The sequence below is a fragment of the Aptenodytes patagonicus genome, chromosome 17, assembly GCF_965638725.1.
Source record: "Aptenodytes patagonicus chromosome 17, bAptPat1.pri.cur, whole genome shotgun sequence".
Lineage (NCBI taxonomy): Eukaryota > Metazoa > Chordata > Aves > Sphenisciformes > Spheniscidae > Aptenodytes > Aptenodytes patagonicus.
In genome coordinates, this window is record NC_134965.1 from 13305266 (window position 1) to 13324602 (window position 19337).

Sequence of the window (19337 nt, forward strand, 5' to 3'; positions counted from 1 at the left end):
GCACCACCGTGCCACTGAGCAATCCATCAGGGGAACTTTGGAAATCCAAGGAAAAAAAAACCCAGTCTTCCTGGTAAAGAGGAGAAAGACTGAATTTTAGGGCCAGTTTCAGCAAACTAGTAAGCATGCTTTTCCTATTGAGCACATAAGCAACTACTAATTTCTTCAGCAAATAATTAGTACGCATTTCCCTCAAACTTCTCTTAATTCTCATCAATATTAGCCCAGCAGCTCAGCCTCACTGCTCTGCCACCACATAGCAACGCTGCTTTGCAGCCTGTTGCCTGTTTTGGGTAAGACCGGTACACCAAAACCTGAATTACTTTTCTTCATATCCATTGAAAAGAAATTTCTTACAGCCAGAAATTTTCCTGGGGAATTGTTTCCTTGCAATGAACACTACATATATCTTTCTTGTAGTTGAACATTTTACACTCTGCTGAGATACCTGTCATTCGCAGCAGTCAGTCTGGATTTCATGTGAGATTTCCCTATCTAGAAGCAAGGTAACATAAAACAAGAAGTGTCCATGCCTGAAGACAGAGCCAGGCGCCAGCTGAGCTAACGCTGCGTGCACCAGCAGGCAGAGCCGTGCGTGCCTTTAGCTCACTCCCAGCACCAGGTACAACTACAGCTGCACTCAGGCACCTCAGGTCCCCTTCCGCCTCTGCCTTTTCTGGTGCAGCCCCATGTTCACCGTCAGCACAGTCCCTCTGAATAGATGTACCAAAAATTACTTGGTATCGTATTTCTAAATAGTTTTTCAAAAAATATACACAGTAGTTCTCAGACTCTGTATCAGCCGCTCTACGCACATTCATTTTTTGCAAACTGTGAAGAAGTCAGACCAAGGTGCATACTTTTTTTATGGCTTGACTTTTTTCTTTCTATTTTTAAACATGATTGCAGCAGTTAGTGGGTCTAAATTTCCTTCTTTGCTTAAATTCTTTAAGTTTAAGGGCAAGTTTCCTCCACACAAACTCTGGTAAAATCAACTGAATAAGGCAAACCTTTTAACAGCTGACGACTCAGTTTGGGGGAATATAAATAGAAGTTTAAAAGATGATCCAATTCAAAATGTTCATTTTGGGGGTAAATAAGAACAGCTTTTCCCACACTGATGTTTTGCAGGTGGAATTATGTCCTAGGTGCTGCAGGAATATTATAAAATTATTTTTATGAATAATGAAAAAAGCCAGAATATTGTGACTTTTCAAGCTTTACAAGGCTTGTGTGTGAAAACCAGTTTTTAAGAAATTGCCATATGAAAGACAGTAGTGGTATAAGCATGACCCTTACAATGATACCTCAAACACTGCTTTCATCTTGACAGTGGCCTTGTGAAGATTTATTTTTCTTTGTGTAACAGCAGCATTCCCCGCAGGCTGTTGATGCCATGGCATTTACGCACTGATCTATTTTCTCTCTTTCGTAGGAGTTTCCCTTGGCAGTCATCCAAGGGCAGGAGTGCTACTGCGGCTACCCCACCGGGCGCTTCTCGCTGCACGACGGCGCAGACAGGCTGCTCTGCAGTGGGATGCACAACACCAGCAGTAACGCCGAGGGAAAATACTGCCTGGTCTATCAGACACCAGTGCAAGGTACGAGCTCCAGCCTCGTGCCAGGGCCAGACCCACCACTGCTGGAAATAGCCCATGCGTCCCTTCTGCAGTGGGTAAAAGTGATCTAGTTTACAGCAGTCTTAGGCACAATGGTTGGTATCACAATACAGGCAGGAATTTAGCAAACAGCCCTTATCTAAACCCCTCCTTGCAATCGTGCTCGTAAATATGCATCTTTCCATTCTCTCATTAAGCAGCACAGCCTCCCCCCACCCTGGAAAAATACAATTATTTTGCAGATGGAGAGAACAAGGCAGAGCCTGGGAAGGCATACCCTGAACCATGCAGCACCCCGGGCATCAGGGACAAGGACCCCATACTCTGGTTCCAGTCCTGCTCGTTAAACACACACCTAGCCCCCACGTTACACAGCCACCAAGGCAGCTCTGCAGACACTAATTTTGCTCTACCCATCTTGCTCTAAAATATTCATCTGCACACATGTTTCAAAGCCGGAAAATAAAGCAGAGAGTAAGACTCCAATCCAGTAAACCATTTAGGTGGTACTGGCAACTTTATCCATGCAATGATTTGCACTGAGTTTAGTGAAACTCCTCACGCTTAAAATTAAACAAATTAAGTGCTTTTGGGGATTGGTGCTGGGCTTTTTTTCTCCAACACCCTTTTTTTCCTCCATCTCCCAGTTCAGAGGTAGACTGCAAACACCAGCACGTGAAAAGATCATGCAAGAAGAACACTTGCTTTCATGAAATTGCTAGTACTTCCCACATCTGTGTAGGTCAGTAGTAGCAGAAGACAGCCTCCTCTGGACTGTGCTGGCACTTTCTAGTCATGGCTTCATCTAGAGGCTGCTTTGAAGAATGAAGAGCATAATTTCTAATTTATTTCCTGGCTTCTTTTTGAATCATCACAGAGGGTCAAGATTGGTTCTTATCCTATCCTTTCTTTTATTGCCACGCTAAGAAATAAGGTTAGGATTTACGAAAGCATGTATGGAAACCAGGTGTCTAGCCCCCATGGGAGATTAACGCAATGTGGGCTCGTCACTGCCTTGGGCCCTTCGGAGAGGAATGACAGCCTAGAGGTTTAACTGAACACCAGCTCCTTTCACTAGGAGAGGTTTCTCCTGCGTTATAAAACTCGCAATTTCCAGGTGTAATGGCACATTTAGGGTTTCATTGAAGAGCCAACCTGCCAGGCAAATAGCCATTAACAAACAGGCATCAATGGGCTTTTATCACAACTTGCTGGCAAGTACAATGGTTTGCTGCAGCTCTATCAAAAAAGCATTGCCTAACACAAAACCAGCAAAAACCTCTTCTGAGGATAATCTCTTTGGCCTCTTATGGCTGAATTAATTTTGGGAAGTAGCTGACTCACAACTGGACTCAAATTGATATCCTATATTCGTAAGAAAGAGAAGAAAGAAGCAATAAACCCTGTAATCAAGAGCTGTCAGTGGAATTATTAAAAAGCCACAATGCTAACAATGAAATATCTTCTGTACTCACAGACACCCGCTGCACAGACAGGAAATTCTTAACCACCAAATCCAAAGTGTTCGTTGCTTTGTCAAGCTTTCCTGGGGCTGGAAATACGTGGGCTCGCCATTTGATAGAGCATGCCACAGGATACTACACGGGAAGCTATTACTTCGATGGAGCCCTCTACAACAAAGGTACCGTATCCAGGGGGATGGGACACACAAAGCCCTTCCAAGGCATGAAGCTTTACTTACTCTCTCTGACATCCTTCTGCTTGGAGCCAGCAAAGGCTGGCACTGTCAGCACATGTGGTAAAATTTAAACACGTGCCTGGAACAAGCGGTCTCACGTGGTGCATACAGCAGCAGGGACTGCTCCAGCAGCGTGCTGAGCCTGACAGGCAGCTACTTTCACAGACAACAGCCAGGCTCTTGATTTGCAAAATTTGCGTGTCGCCTGCACTGGTGCTGCTGTGCACATGCACATGTGCAGCTCCCATCTAAAAGACTGGTCCAAAAGACCAGTTGAGTAAAAGAAGTTGACTAAACCCTGAGAAGGCTGACTAAACCCTTCAGTAGCACATGAAACACAAGGGTTGAATTTTTAAATGTTACTAATTATTCTGGGAGGACACTATCCTGAGGGGGCACTGTATTTAGCAAGCACCAAGCACTGGTCCTATGAAAAACAGCCCTTTTGCAGCAAGGTGCCGACGAAGTGCTCCCCAGCAGAGGAAAGCCTGGCTCCCAGCGCATGCCCCGCTCAGCAGCTGGGGCTCCAGCCAGGGACAGGGTCCTCCTTACGGCAGGCATGGAGAAGCACGCAAGAAGATGGTTCCCAACCAAATAAAGTCAATAAGCCTTGCAGATCAGTGGCAGGCCAGGAATAAAATTCAGCCCTAGTCCCAGGTCCTGGGTGATGGGTTTAATTGACTTGTACTTTCACAACAGTTTTACACCACTGTAGGGAATGATTTAGAGCGTGAAAAGGCACAGACATATAATCAAGTGAAAAAGCCAACAATCCTGTCTTGTAAAACAGGTTTTAAAGGAGAAAAAGACCACTGGAGAAGTAGAAGGACCATCTGTGTGAAAACACACGAAAGTGGCAAGACGGAGATTGAAATGTTCGACTCGGCGATCCTGTTGATAAGGAATCCATACAAGTCGCTGATGGCGGAGTTCAACAGGAAATATGCCGGGCACCTGGGGTACGCCACCGACCGCAACTGGAAGAGCAAAGGTAACGTGCTGCCCCAGCGCGGGCTGGGGGTGCTCGCTGCCACTTTGGACACAGTTTGAAACTTATCTTCTCGGCATGCTGGGAAGGGGGTAACACACTGGGACCTGAGTCAGCACTGCAAACAAATTCAGTGGGACTTGAGTTCCACCACAGCCAGATCAGTCCCAAAAGCACTCAGACCTGCACTCTGGGAGTGGTTGTGGTCTTGCCACACATCCACCACCATGGAGAGGAGGGTAGCGCAGCACCAATGCTGTGGCCACAGGCATGCAGCAACATTGCTGCCATCATACTGTTTGGCAGAGAAAACATGTCCAGGTACAACACCCCTGCGTACAGCCCATTTGCCAAGCTATGCGAGGTAAAGAAAATTTGCCCCTGCAGCATGTAATAACCATGAGAAATCTAATTTAATATTTGGAGGATTCAATGGAGCATGACATTTCCTGAAGGAAATTTTACAGCACTGCACAGGTGCTACTGCACTGCAGATAAATCAGGATAATAGCAATAAGGGGACTTGAGATTCAGTGTTCCTTGAACATATGAAAAGACTTCAGAATATGCCTGCCACGCTTCATGCATTTGACTGGCAAGCTGGATGGTGTGACTACAATTTCCCTACTGAATACACTGCTGCATTCAGACTCTGCAGCAGAGAAGAGATTCAGCTTGCATTTCTCTTCGTGTGTATTTTAGGCATTACAGCTGTGGCTTGGCAAACCACGCAGCACAGGACCATGGGGGGCTGGGAGGGAAGTGTCCTCTGTCACAGCATATTTCTTTCCCAAGTTCATGTATCACCTTTCATCAATCAAAACTCAAGACCTATTCATCAAAAAACCAGACAAAATAGCCCTTACAAAAGAGAAAAAGTCTGGAGGGAACGGCTTTTCCATACTGCAAACTACAAATTGTCACATTTCAGCCACAAATGCTCTTTGTCCAGCCCAAAAGCTTTAGCTAGGACTATCTTGACCCTTGGAAAATTAAATTATCAGAGATAGCAGATAGAGATTGAGGTCTCATTAATGCCCAAGGCAAAGGTGGGAAAATTAATTCAGTAAATTCTGTCCCAGTGATCCTGGCAGGTGACCCTAAATCCCTCCCATGTGCCAGGAACAGAAGAATCTTCCCTATTAATCCCATTTCTTTATCCAGTCTCCCCATAAACAGGCTGGTAAGCATGCAGAAAGATAAGTTATTCGACAGATTTGGAAATCAAGAACACCTTGGGTCCCAGCCAAGATCAGTGTCTTGATGTTGCATTTACATAATAAAAATGTTAATATATTATTATATAATTATTATATATTATTTGTTTACATGTATATTAAAAAATAAACCTGTCTCTTTCTCAGTCTACATTTGAACCAGCTGCCTTCCCTGCTCATATCCCTTCACAGGCTTTCAGTCAAACTCTTCCCCTGGCGCGTTCTGTCCTCCCCCAGCCCCTGCGTGGAGCCACCTGCCCGGTGCACACACCGATGGCATGCACAGAGAGCTCAACTCCTACAAATAAGGCACAGTAAAGATGCAAAGTTGCAGCTCTGCCCACCTGGCCGCTGCCGTGCCCTGTCCCTCCATCGGGGCCTCCTAGGCAGCTTGGTGACTCTCCCAGCCCTGTTAAGAGCCATGAAGCCTGCACAGTCCAGGTGACTGGGGGCAGAAGAGTTAAGCATCTTCTGCCTCCGTGCCAGAAGCTGCAAAGCTGAGCTGACGTACCCAGCAGCCGGCCACACTGTGCTTCTCCAGCGCATGCCTATCCAGCAGCATCAGACCATACCCAGCAACTCCAGCCTTGTTGCACAAGATAACATTTGGAAAACTGTTGAAACGCAGCATGGCTAATGTTGTCTCATTTTCCTGGTTTTCCGGTTCTTTAGAGTGGCCCGATTTTGTGAACAGCTATGCCTCCTGGTGGGCCTCCCACGTCCTGGACTGGCTGAAGTACGGGAAGCGCCTGCTCATCGTCCACTATGAGGACCTGAAGCAGAGCCTCATCCCCAAGCTGAAGGAAATGGTGGAGTTTCTGAATATGACAGTGACAGAGGACCGACTGCTCTGCGTTGAGAACAACAGGGATGGGAATTTCAAGCGGTCTGGTGCTAAGCAAAAGGATTTTGAGCCATTCACCCAGGAAATGAAAGATCTTATCAACAGATACATCCTGACAGTGGATGAAGCCCTGAGGGGAAGAAACTTCACAGGGCTGCCCAGAGAGTATGTGCCAAGATGATAACCTGGTAGCACTCTGCTGTGTTTAAAAATAAAATAATTTTTTCTAAAAAAAAAAAAAAAAAAAAAAAAAAAGAGCTTTATAGCAGTTAAAGCAAAGATACTTGTGAGTCTGCTGAGCAGTGCAAATTCTCTCCACTCTTGGGTGTTCTTCAGGGCACTAAGTGCTCCAGAAGGCAAGCAATGAAGGATGGAAATTGGGTTATAAACCATGGCAAAAAGTTATTAGTGTCTACCTGCGTGTGCCCCTCCCTGCACAAACGGCTCAGAACTTCACAGCGGAGCACCCCTGCTTCTGCGGCAGGCATCCTGCCTTCTCGCTCCTGCTGTCATCACAGACCTGCCAGCGGCTGCTTGGGTTTTCACAGCAACTGTGTTGGAAATGGACGTACATAAAGGGGGCGGGAAGTCTTAACACTGATCAACAACTTTCATCTGAGCATTTAAGAAAATCAGTTGCTTTCCTCTTAGTATAGCCCACTAGCTTCCTTCTCCCGGGTTTGCTGGTCAGGTCACCTGCCACAGGGGTGTCAGAGGTGCAGGGGGAGAAAAGCACCTGTGGGCGAAGGTGCCCCGGGTGCTGGGCAGAGAGGTGCTTCAGGACTGACCCCAGGCTTCCCTGCAGGAACAGCATGGCCTGGGGCCATGTGAGCTCTGCAGGGAGGTGGGCGGCTGCAGCATCCCCTGCAGTGAGGTGCACAGCTGGAGACCCTTAGGAGAAAAGAGAAATTCAGCATGGCCAGAGGTGGAAATCCCTGGGTGTCACCAGTCCCAAACAGATCCAAGACCCGGCCCCAGAGAGGTGGGAGAGGAGGGGCTGCTGCCCATGCCAGGGGTTCGGCACAGGTTTCTGCACCTCCATCCCTGCGCCCAGGGAGTCACGGTGGGTCCAGGGAGACACCAGGGCCAAATGTCATTGCACTCAGTGCACTTGGTGCTAGAAGTAGCCACGGCCAGGCAGCACTGATGTGACCCCAGACCACCCGGGGAGCGGGGGCAAAGGGGATGAGCCCCAGCCCTGCCAGCCCCAGCACAGGCAGGATCCCACCTCTCCTCCCATCCCTGGAGGAAGACCGAGGCAGTCCAATCTGAAAAACATTAAGCTACTTACTGCTGCTCTCTGGAGCCACCCCCAGCAGTGATGCGTGTTTTATTTCTAACTCACTGCAGTTCCCTGCAGTTTGTTTCATTCTGCGCTGGGCCCATGTGTGGTGCGGGGGCGGCCAGCCTCGTGGTCCTGCTTGCAGGCAGGAGCCGCCGGAGCAGGTCAGAGATGGTTAAACCACACAGCCCAAGGGGTTGCCCTGCTGCGAGATGCTTTTGTTCATGTGAAATAAAGGATTCCTTAAAAACTTGAGTGAAAATACTAGTTTTAATAAAACAAGAAGTTTATATAAAGGGAGCTGGACGACTTCTGTGTGTGTATCATTGGTGCTTTAAACAAAATACAGGACATGGAGCACACTTTGGCCCGAGTCTCTCCCTGTTTGCACTCCGTACGCGGCTCGTCTTTGTGCTCAGGACCACCCTGCTGGCGCGGGCCTCACTGTGGGGCTCTCATGCCCCCATCTCCAATCCCCAGTTCCTCCCCCAGCAGCAAAGGCCCCAGGGGCCGCAGGGAAGCGGTGTGGGATGGTGGTCAACTGAGCTGGTTCACAGGGAAAGCTGAAATCTCCTTTTGTTTACACAAGTGGCACAGCTTGCCACAAAGTTAGGATGCTGCAAGTCCAGGTAAAGGCAAGTGGGAAGAATTTTAAAAAGGTACTTGCTTTAAATAGCAAAAATGATCATATTTCTAAAACAATACATGCATTGCATTCTACATTGCCTTAAAATCAGCAAATCCCGGTATCAGTGAGCTGGAGCCTTCCCTGCCCTTGCGCTCGACTGCTGTTTGTGTGTGCTTGTGGGGGGCGCAGGTGGGTGTCAGGGCACAGCGTGCACGAGACCGTGTGCCACAAACCCTGTGGCACGGGGCGCAGCCCTCCCCAGGGCGCCGCACGAGCCCCACACAGGAGCACGGCACACACACAGACACGCGTCCCGCAGGAGCTCGGCTTCCCGGCAGCCTGGGCTGGGGATCACAGAGCCAGGGGCGCAGGTACGGCCATTAGAGTGCCTGCTGCGGAGGAGATGTCAAACAGACGGGCTTGTTCTGCCTGGGACTGCCACCTTGCTGTGTGCATTAGTCTGTTTTTAATATTCTCTCCACAGGTCCCCTACTAGCCTCAAAGACATATAATATTGTGCTAGACAGATGTAGCAAACACCACAGATAGTATATAAACACACAGGTAGAGAAACATACACGTGAAGCGGATAAATTAGGATGCTACAAAACAGGACTATCATCATCTTCACTGTGCCTTAGTAAAGAGCGGATTCTTTTTTAAATTAGGCATTAAAACGCTTCGAAGGTCCATTTGGGTACCAGTTGCTGTTGATGGATGTGGGTCACGTTCCCCGGAATTTGAGGCCAGCCTATGCAAGGTGCACAAATACTTCACAGAAAGAAGCTGCTCTCGGCCTCACTGAATCACATGCATGAGACCACAGACCAGAATTTGGGTCCACCACAAAACATTGAGATTATGAGAATGACATTTTATTATATTGCCTTTCTAGCCTGGTGTAGCTTTATAGGATCATTTAAATAATATTTTTATCATTTCAAACCTGTAAATGGTGAGAGTAAGGACAGTTTGTGAACTCTCAAGAAGGCTATTTAATTATGTGCATGTCCTGTAATGAAGACTCTAGGTGGTTAAAATTAGAGCTGGCAAAAATTATGAATATTCATTAGCTATGTGCATGCCAAAAATCAGCTCATTTAAAAAAGAAATTGTAGCTAACCAATTCTTAATAGATGAGGTACAGGGAGTGCCTCTTTATTTATAATATGTATTTTATATAAAATATATATACACACGTTATATACGTTATACATATATATGTATACACACACAGGTACGTATCAGCTTGCTGTATGTTCTGCAAGGATTCATTTAAGACAGTAGGAATAGACAAGGACTTTTTGGGCCATTGCACACTATCCCTGCTGCTGCCTGCATCACCGCATGCAAGTTACTCACACAAATACATTGACTTCTATCTTAAAAACAGTTGCAGTATTTTTACTCCTTACTCTCCCCTAGAAGAAGGTTGCAGAATCTTCTTCCTCTAATGGTTAGGAACCATCTCCAAACCAACAGCCTGAACATACATGTAGCTCATGCTGCCCTCCCCCCTCCCCTTTTTTTTGCCAGCATTGTTTTTTTAGCTTAAGTAGCCCTTCTTATTTGCCTCCAGATGTGCTCACAGACATTGATCATATCCTCTCTCAAGCTCCATCTTGCAAGGGCAACTAATCTGTGTTGCTTTAGCCTTGTATCCTAAGCCAGCAGTTCAATGGCATTTGGAAAGACAAAGCTCTCTGCCACAGCTGACCTAAGCATTGCAGTAGGTTTGCACAGCAGACACTGATACTGGCATGCTGCACCGCACCGTAAGAATTTTGCACAGATATTATACCCACTCATGGAATATGAAAATACGCATTTCTTACAAAAACAGTGTGCAAGTTTCACTTATGTCTCCACTGGGTGCACGCAGTCTGGTCACACACACAAAAGAAGGAAGAGTGAACCACCATGTGCAGCTAGTGCTGTCCAGGTCAGAGAGGAAAGCTTTTGTCTGCCTTCCTCTCCTGGAAGGCCACCTCCCTCTGACCACAGATGACTTCTGGCAGATTAAGACCCACAGAACTTGACTCAACTAGCTATATTTGTCCCATTTTCCCTAGAACTTGGTTTAGAGGTTGCTCATCCTTCCCACTCCCCATGGGGTTATCTCTAAATAGAGAATATCCTAAAGTAACATAACATTTTAGACCCTCATACATTGCAAGTTGCCCAGGTAAACCTCTCCATGTATCTGGGCAAGCGAAACAACAGTCAGAGTCCAAAACCTGCTACAGGATCAAGAGGACAGAAGGCTCTGAAGAAGCAGATTGTTATATCCAGTACAGATTTTGGGCCAAATTTTACTGGGACTCCTCTGCTTCATGCCAGGTCAGGGAGTGACACTAGCAATAAATCTACTAAAATCAGCCAAATTAAGTTGCATTTGGGACTGTCATGCAGTAGAAGCCTATTGGTGAATGTTAGGTCTTATTGAATTATTTCTCCCCCTGCATCCCTTTTAATGAAACATAGGGGCAAATGAAGAAAACTACTAAAAAAAACCCCAAGCAATTTCCCTGCAAGACAGGTTTTCCTACACTCAACAAACTCTATGCTTATCACACTGAGCTTTAATTAACCAGGGTGTTTTAATAAAAGAAAAAAAACCAAAAAAACCCTATCATGCCATTAAAAGCCATGTTGATGTTCACTCCATGTACATTTTCCTTCTTATTTTGTATTCAATAGTAGCATATTAGAAATAGAAATATGCATGCAATTCTCTCAAGCTTTCAGTTTTCTTCAGGAAGTTAAGGCTATGATGAGTCATAAGCAGGCAACTAGAGCAAAACAGAGATGCTACATTTGGAAAAGAAGAGTTTAACACTTGAATTTTTCAAAGTGAACAACTGTCACAATAAAGAAGTTGGAATCAAGATTCTCCATTAAATTGCAGCTACGTTTTGTCCTGCTGCACATCTGGATTCAGGTTACCCCAGCCGCTCTCCTGTTTGATCCCGACCGCTCTCCTGTTGACTCAAGAGCTCCAAGCCAACCTCCAACCACACCACCAAGTTCGACCAGCTTTTCTCTTAAAGGAAGAAGTTGCTCATGCTTTGCATTTCTCTTCTTCTACCAGATAGCCACTGTCAAGACCTACAGGATAAAACATTTGCAGACACCCTCCCCACCACTCTGAAACCCGTGCAAGCTCTATCGTGTCAATGAGCAATGTTCCCCGGGTGCCCCAATACCGAAAAGCCTGGTCGCTCAAGCTAACATCCCCAAAGACGACAGGCAGTAACGATGCAGGTGGATACATTCCCTACAAACCAGGCCAGATATGAAACCACCATATGCATGTAAGCTTACTACAGACACACGCTGTCATGGCACAAAACCAAAAACAAGTTTTGCCAGAGTTGGCTTGAAGACAGGAACAGTGAGCACCTCTCCCCCTGTCAAAGCTGAGGTCCTGGAAAACTTTTACATGTGGGTGGGAGACAACCTCTCTATAGAGAGAGACTAAGTTGGTATCTCAATTAGAGATCTACTTACTCCTCAAGTGCACTTGCACTCTTCGGGGGCAGGGGGGGGTGGAGAAAAAGGAGAAAAAAAAAAAAGGGGAGGTAAACCTTACTAGGAACAGAGGACAAAATAGGAGAGAAAATGGTTTTGCTTCCTGGAAACCAACTGCAAAATAAAGCCTTTAAAGCAATGCTAGAAAAGCACGAATGTCATCACCAGCCTTCATATGCAATTCAGCCATTCTGCACTGCTTTATTAATTTTCCATTAAACTCATTTCTACTAAAACCTATTATTCACTGCTAAGACCAAGCTACTACTCTACTACAGCAATATTAACCTCCATAAAATAATTAAAGGATGGATTATCAGCATGAGACCTTACGTGTCACCTCTCTGGAACCTAATGTGTCTTTCAATAGCCTAGAAGATAATGAGATGTTCAAATATAGAAAGTTGAGTTACCAGTTTTCTCAGCTGTGACATTTATTCAGCCAGAAAGATCCAACTTCTCAACTGCATTACTTATAATTTACTTTTGACCCTGGGTAGTTAAGAGTAATCTTTAAAGGAAGCTATCCCTTTGAATCTCCTTTTTATATTAGCATTTAATTACTCTAACAAATTTCCAGATGTACAAATTATAATGGACTGTAAATCAGCTCTTGCCCTTTGAACCACAACATCTCATAAGAAGGCATTTTTTAGCCTTCTTCATACTCGGACCAGCAAACATGTCTCTCAGCATTTGTTCTTGTTCCTTACAGCATCTGTTTATCTTCAATTAATGGTTCTCAGGTCAGAAGTTTTTCCTATTGCAGTACTCAGCCTACCACCAAACACCATGGTCCAGTTTCAATCTGTAGGCCTCTCAAGTGGCATCATAATGCTATTTTTCTTACAAATACAACTTACATGTGTGTCCAAGAAAATGCAAGAAACGTATCAGAAAGTATATAATTTCTACACATGGGGCATGGTCATCGTTAATGGATGCATATTTTTGACCAAGCTATCTGTAAGAGCAGCAAAGAGAAGAATGGCTGCTCTTAGTCACATGAAATGGTGTCAAGCACTCCCATAAATGAAAAGAGATACAATTAAAGTGCATTATTAAAATGAAATGTTTTATGCAATAGTTAAGATGGTGTGATAGGCCCAAAGATTTTTAAATGAAATCAATTCTAATTAATGCTATCTCATTTCATCAAGCCGGTCTCTCCCCGCCCCCACCTTTACCGCAGAGCTGTGTCTCTCCCCTGTTTTGGGAGCTTGCTCATCCCCTCCCTGTCCAGAGGAGGGTGGTCCGCAACCACCAATTTAGCTCCTGCCTGCTGCCCACCTTGGGGACACCAGACAGGATTTTCCTGAGGTTCAAGGCTCACCAAAGCCTTGGCTAGACCTCCTTCAGGTCTTGCCCCAGTGCAATGAGTAACATCTGGCTGCCCACCTGGTTACTGCTGCTGCCTTTCAGCAGTGCCAAATGTAAATCACTGAGATTTGCAGATAGGAGATGCTGTGTAATTGCAAGCTCTTACAATTATTGAAAAGGAGAATAATTTTCTTGTGTGGACCATAGTGGAGACATCTTTCAAGGTCAGTTCTGCATCAGTGGGGTGGGTCAGAAGAAATACTGTGTAGCTGGAGCAGTTCCTGCAGATACGCATTGACTGGATTACGAGCAATTATCATAAAACCACTGCAGAAGCAGAACAAACGATCATAGCCTTTGGTTTTTTAAGATATGTCGAAAGTCTGCATTAACCTATAATGCTTCTAAAATAAAGCACTTACCACTGCCTTAGCAAAATTATACAGCTCATTTCGTAGAAGAAAATTCATGTCACAATGGATAAAAAATACAGATAGGGAAATGATTTAAAGAAAACACCTTGCTAATGACAAGAACATTTCTTTGACGAGTAGGGCTATAAAGGAGCTGTCTGAAGTAAAACTGCATCCTTCATGAAGCATCAAATATGCTGGAAAATAAACCAAATCTTCCATGCTGACTTACCCTATTAAAATGATGTTCTGGAAAATTGTCAAATGCGTGCAAGTACATGCACGTGTGACGCACGGGCAGTTGTTCCTGCATCCTTTGCGAAGGGACCAGGAGGTTCGTCCCTGCCTCGAGGCCCCTGGAGCAGCCATGCCGCCTTGGGGTGCGCAGGGCCGGGACACCCACTCCACACCCCCAGCTGGGCTCCGCCACCCCCACGCCGGGGAGGGCACAGCTCGGGCAGCACCGCACGGAGCACCCACCACTGCGGAGGATGGGGGGACGGCTGCATTTTAGCTACCGCGCTCTGATGGAGTATTTTTTGTTAAAAGACTGTGCAGAACATTTGTTTTCTTAGAAACTGTATTTCTTTCGCAGTCGCTCATTTAAATGGATTCCACTGTGCCTGTTTTATGCCTCTCTTCATTCCAGCAGAGGCTAAATTAAGCTTTGAAGTTTAGTGAGAAATCCCGATGGCATAAGACTTCAACGCTATTTCCTGAATCCTGGGGAATTAAAGAAAGGGGGAGAGCAAGAGAAAAGAAACCACTCTTCTCTTTTATTGTTTTCTACAGCTTGATCCTGAAATGACTGACTTTGAAAATAACCTTAGTGCCTAACTTTATGCATTATTCATATATGCTAAGACATGTAAATAGAGTTTTCAAAGGTTAAAATAAAACTCTTTTCCTATACAGGTTACAATTATTTAAAATTTTGACACAGCAACTTACATCATTAATATTAAACACCAGATAGGGGGAAAAAGTGACCTAAAATGAGCATGCACTTTTCTCCTCAGTACCGAACATAGAATCATAGAATCATTAAGGTTGGAAAAGACCTCTAAGATCATCAGGTCCAACTGTCAACCCAACACCACCATGCACACTAAACCATGTCCCCAAGCACCACGTCTACACATCTTTTAAATACTTCCAGGGATGGGGACTCAACCACTTCCCTGGGCAGCCTGCTCCAAGGGCTCTTAACCACTCTTTCAGTAAAGAAGTTTTTCCTCACATCCAATCTAAACCTCCCCTGGCACAACTTGAGGCTGTTTCCTCTCGTCCTATCGCTTGTTACTTGGGAGAAGAGACCGACCCCCACCTCACTACAACCTCCTTTCAGGTGGTTGTAGAGAGCGATGAGGTCTCCCCTCAGCCTCCTTTTCTCCAGACTAAACAACCCCAGTTCCCTCAGCCACTCCTCATAAGACTTGTTCTCCAGACCCCTCACCAGCCTCGTTGCCCTTCTCTGGACACGCTCCAGCACCTCAACGTCCTTCTTGTAGTGAGGGGCCCAAAACTGAACACAGTATTCGAGGTGCGGCCTCACCAGGGCCGAGTACAGGGGCACGATCACTTCCCTACTCCTGCTGGCCACACTATTGCTGATACAGGCCAGGATGCCGTTGGCCTTCTTGGCCACCTGGGCACACTGCTGGCTCATGTTCAGCCGGCTGTCGACCAGCACCCCCAGGTCCTTTTCCAACAGGCAGCTTTCCAGCCACTCTTCCCCAAGCCTGTAGCGCTGCATGGGGTTGTTGTGGCTGAAGTGCAGGACCCGGCACTTGTCCTTGTTGAATCTCATCCAGTTGGCCTTGGCCCATCGATCCAGCCTGTCCAGGTCCCTCTGCAGAGCCTTCCTACCCTCGAGCAGATCAACACTCCCACCCAACTTGGTGTCGTCTGCAAACTGACTGAGGGTGCACTCGATGTCCTCATTCAGATCATTGATAAAGATATTGAACAAGACCGGCCCCAAAACTGAGCCCTGGGGAACGCCGCTTGTGACCGGCCGCCAACTGGATTGAACTCCATTCACCACAACTCTCTGGGCCCGGCCGTCCAGCCAGTTTTTTACCCAGCGCAGAGTACACCTGTCTAAGCCATGAGCCGCCAGTTTCTCCAGGAGAATGCTGTGGGAGATGGTGTCAAAGGCCTTACTGAAGTCCAGGTAGACCACATCCACAGCCTTTCCCTCGTCCACTAGACAGGTCACCTGGTCATAGGAGATCAGGTTGGTCAAGCAGGACCCGCCTTTCATGAACCCGTGCTGGCTGAATCTACACATTGCTCAGAAAACTGGTAGACTACAAATGTGCATAAGGTTTTCCAAAAAGAAGGGAAGAATTAAGCATTTTAATTTTGCATCAAACTGTATAGCTGCTAGTTTGCCACTGACTAAGTATATAATCTGTCAAAATGTCTATTTGTAAGGATTTTCCTGGCATAGTAATAGTCTTAGGGGATCAGGTAGTAGTATTATTTCAGTTTTCAGGAATAATAATGACAATTTAGTCCCAATTAGAAGATACATGAAGGGTTTGTATTTGATTACTGCAACAATAAATAGGATGCACCCAGAGTGTACCTAGTATACACGAGTCTGGACTAATTTAAGCCTATGTCCTCCTGTACTGCAGAACTTGCGTACTACATACACCACAGGAAAACCTGGAGATGCTGTGAAGTTTAGACAAAATACTTGTCTCAAGGAGCAGATCAGCTGATGGAGTAGTCTTATAATAAGACCCAATAACAATTAAAAAAAAAGACCCACACATTTTGCGTCTTTTTTTCTCTCCCCTCCTAGAAAACTCTTCTGGTGTAAGTAATCCCAGCCCAGCTCACCCCATGGTCCCAGCACAGTGCGAGGAGGGGTAGGAGGACCAGGGGGATGCTCCCTGGCCCGTGCACCTGCTGGCGCCAGGCTGGAGGGAGGGAGCAGCGGGAATGGGCAGGGCTGGTGGGGCGCCAGCCTGTCCACACAACCACGGTGGGCTCACGGCTCCGCAGATCACCAGCACAGCAGCTCAAAGCCACGGCCTGCTGCCCCCACACACCGACCTGCTTTCCAGGGCCATTGTGAGCAGTCATGCAGAGCACAGTGATGCTGCGAGACTGCTGTAAGTCACGCCGCTGGCGGGTATCCTGACATCGCTCTGATGGTGGCTTCTGCACAGCAAGCAACACAGGCGAGGGCACAGTCCTTATTACTTGAAATGCTACATCTCGCTGGATAGTGTGTTGGAAATTGTGCTCCAGCAGCAGTGGCTGGAGACACAGGAACCAGGTTAGCATCCCCACTCTTTGCAGCAAGCATAGTAACTGATAGAGCAGCAACATACATTATTTGTTTGAAATAGATTATGCTACAAGCAGAGAGAGATGCGGCAAGCACAAACATTTCTTGCATATAAAGGACCTTCTCCAAAAAAGGGACAGTCTTAATTATTCACTTACTTTAACGGCTGTTGGATCACGCTGACTTCTCTGGTTTGTGAGGAGTCTTAAAAGCTAGGACCTGATTCTCTGTCTGCTCATGCTTCCGTAAACCAGAGTAACTACAGAAGTCAGCTGAGTAACCCAAATAAAGAGAGTGAGAGAAGAGGTCTCACCTTTTGACAGGCCCTCTCAAACAAGCTTGTCACTTAATCATCCTTTCGAGGCCATCATGCTCCTCTGAGACTGGAGAAGAGCGAGTGAGCACTCTCTGCAGAACACCAAACAAGCTCAGCCAAACCATGGGAGACCCACTCTGCTTCCTGGAGACTGTACAAAGTTTAGTGAGTTTTACATCAGGGAACAATAACTGTTACAGGGATACTCGCATCATATTTTGAATCCACCCAGGGCATTACATATATTAGTCCTGAAAAAAATATATGGATTGTAGACAGACCATTACATTACTTGTTTTATAGCGCATTTGCTATTGAGAAGATCAACCTAGTATAAATTAGACAAAACTGTCTTTCCTATGCAAAGTACCGGGAAAGTTAACTTTAAAGGATGAAATTCACTTTCAAACTAAGTGGCAGCACCAGCCGTTTCATTTTTCAGTCCGCTAAGGTAAATCTTGAATGTTTAAATTGAGCTGTATTAGTTCAGAAGGCCAATAAAGATCCATTTGCAAGACTGTTTCTCCCACAACGTCAGGATCCTCAGCACAAGAGATCCCCTCCCACAGCACCTCAGCTGCAAGAGATATTTCAACAGCTCAAATTATCCGTGCCTATTGCTTTAGGGAAGAGAAGGAGAAACACCATCACAAGTGGAGTTTAGTCTGCACAACACTTCAAATTTGCAAGTAAAACATCTCCTGAAAGGAAGGGGCAGGAGATGTATGAGGTAACTGCACATCTACTTTCCTTTCCCGGCCTTGATATTTAAGGGAGTGAGATGTACAGGACTCACCTTGCCACCTTACCTTTTCAGAGTAGCCTCTGCCTATTGCTTTTACCTTGAGGTTGCAGAAGCAAGCTTCTCCTGCGCTGCAGGATTTGAGCCGCACAGCACCACTCACAGCACCCTCCTGTATCACCGAGCCCATCACAGCAGATCGGCACTAACATGTACAGTGTCAGGCAGGTTTGCTGCATGCACTCATAGGATGGTCAGGACAGCCCACCTTAGCTTACACGGATTTACTTCACCCAGTGTCAGCTCCTTTCCATTCAGCCCCTCACGGTTAAGCCAGAGGGCCCTGTAGTAACTCATGCAGCAGAAAACGCCTTGGAGCATTAGCAGTGTAACGTGCACAGGAGGAGGAGGAGGTTTCCGTGAAGGTACTCACTTGTAATCGCATCAGCTAGAAGAGTTTACTGTGAGATTACATTAAAATTAAGCATGACTAATTTTCAAGTTCCAGTATGAAATTTAATGGGCATTTTCTAACCCATTTTGTCTATAGCAATTTGGTTCTCACCTGGCTGTCTCCAACACGCGTACAAGAAAAGCATGCAAAAGAGACAGTAGCAGCTTGCTATTAAAACCTTCATGGTGTGCAAGGGAGAACACATATAAAAGTGCTGAACGTGAGAGTTCATGTTTTCCACTATACACAAGCAAGCCAGGAGAAAGAGAGAGGAACAAAGTAATAATGACAAGCTGCACAACTTGCTGAGTCCCTAAAGACCCTGGCATGGATGTGGATGGATCAATTCCCAATGCTGAATAGCTATACAGTGGGGAAAAAAGTCATCAAAATCTCATGGAAACTAAAATAAATTGCATTCTCAAATGTGATTGTAACAAACAAACCAACAAAAGAAAAACTCATCAGGGTAAATCAGTCCTCTTCATACCTTGAGATACCAACTAAAAACCATTCTAAACCCAAAATACCTCTTTGAATTCTGTGCTTTTTGGGCAACGTCAAAGATATTATTTCACCCACCACTGTCATGATTAAATTTCCTTATTGAAGGATGAAACAGGCCTGAGCTTTAAGAATGCATTCATTTCTTCTAATGTTCATTCAGAAAGGAGAGAGACAAGAACTGCTTTTGACAACTCTTTACCAGCTGTGAACAGGATTAATCCTAATTGCCAGGGACAGAAATCCTGTTAGGCTATTCAGCCCAGCAATTTGATAGCACAGGATATTCCCTCAGGCTTCTAGGTTATTATCTAGTGCTTTGTTTAGTCTGCCTTTGAGTTTTGTGTTGACGCCCATAACTAGTACCTAAGCATCTCTGAAGTTAATTACATTGCTAAGAAAGATCAATAAATTTCATGGACTCTTCAGTTCTCCAATTCAGGTCACTTAGGCACACTAGGGAAGGGGCAAGG

At 45.7% G+C, this 19337-nt stretch overlaps 1 protein-coding gene across 3 annotated transcripts in view; it reads left to right on the top strand.

Moving 5' to 3' along the window:
* WSCD1 (WSC domain containing 1) overlaps positions 1 to 7949 on the top strand; it is a 34518-nt gene extending 26569 nt beyond the window's left edge. For all 3 annotated transcript variants that reach the window (XM_076354337.1, XM_076354338.1, XM_076354339.1), the window contains 4 exons: positions 1436 to 1601; positions 3097 to 3261; positions 4109 to 4309; positions 6196 to 7949. In XM_076354337.1, the coding sequence (XP_076210452.1) occupies positions 1436 to 1601; positions 3097 to 3261; positions 4109 to 4309; positions 6196 to 6548 (885 nt within the window). In that variant the 3' untranslated portion in view covers positions 6549 to 7949. The remainder of the gene's footprint in view (positions 1 to 1435; positions 1602 to 3096; positions 3262 to 4108; positions 4310 to 6195) is intronic.
* The last annotated feature ends 11388 nt before the right edge of the window (positions 7950 to 19337 follow it).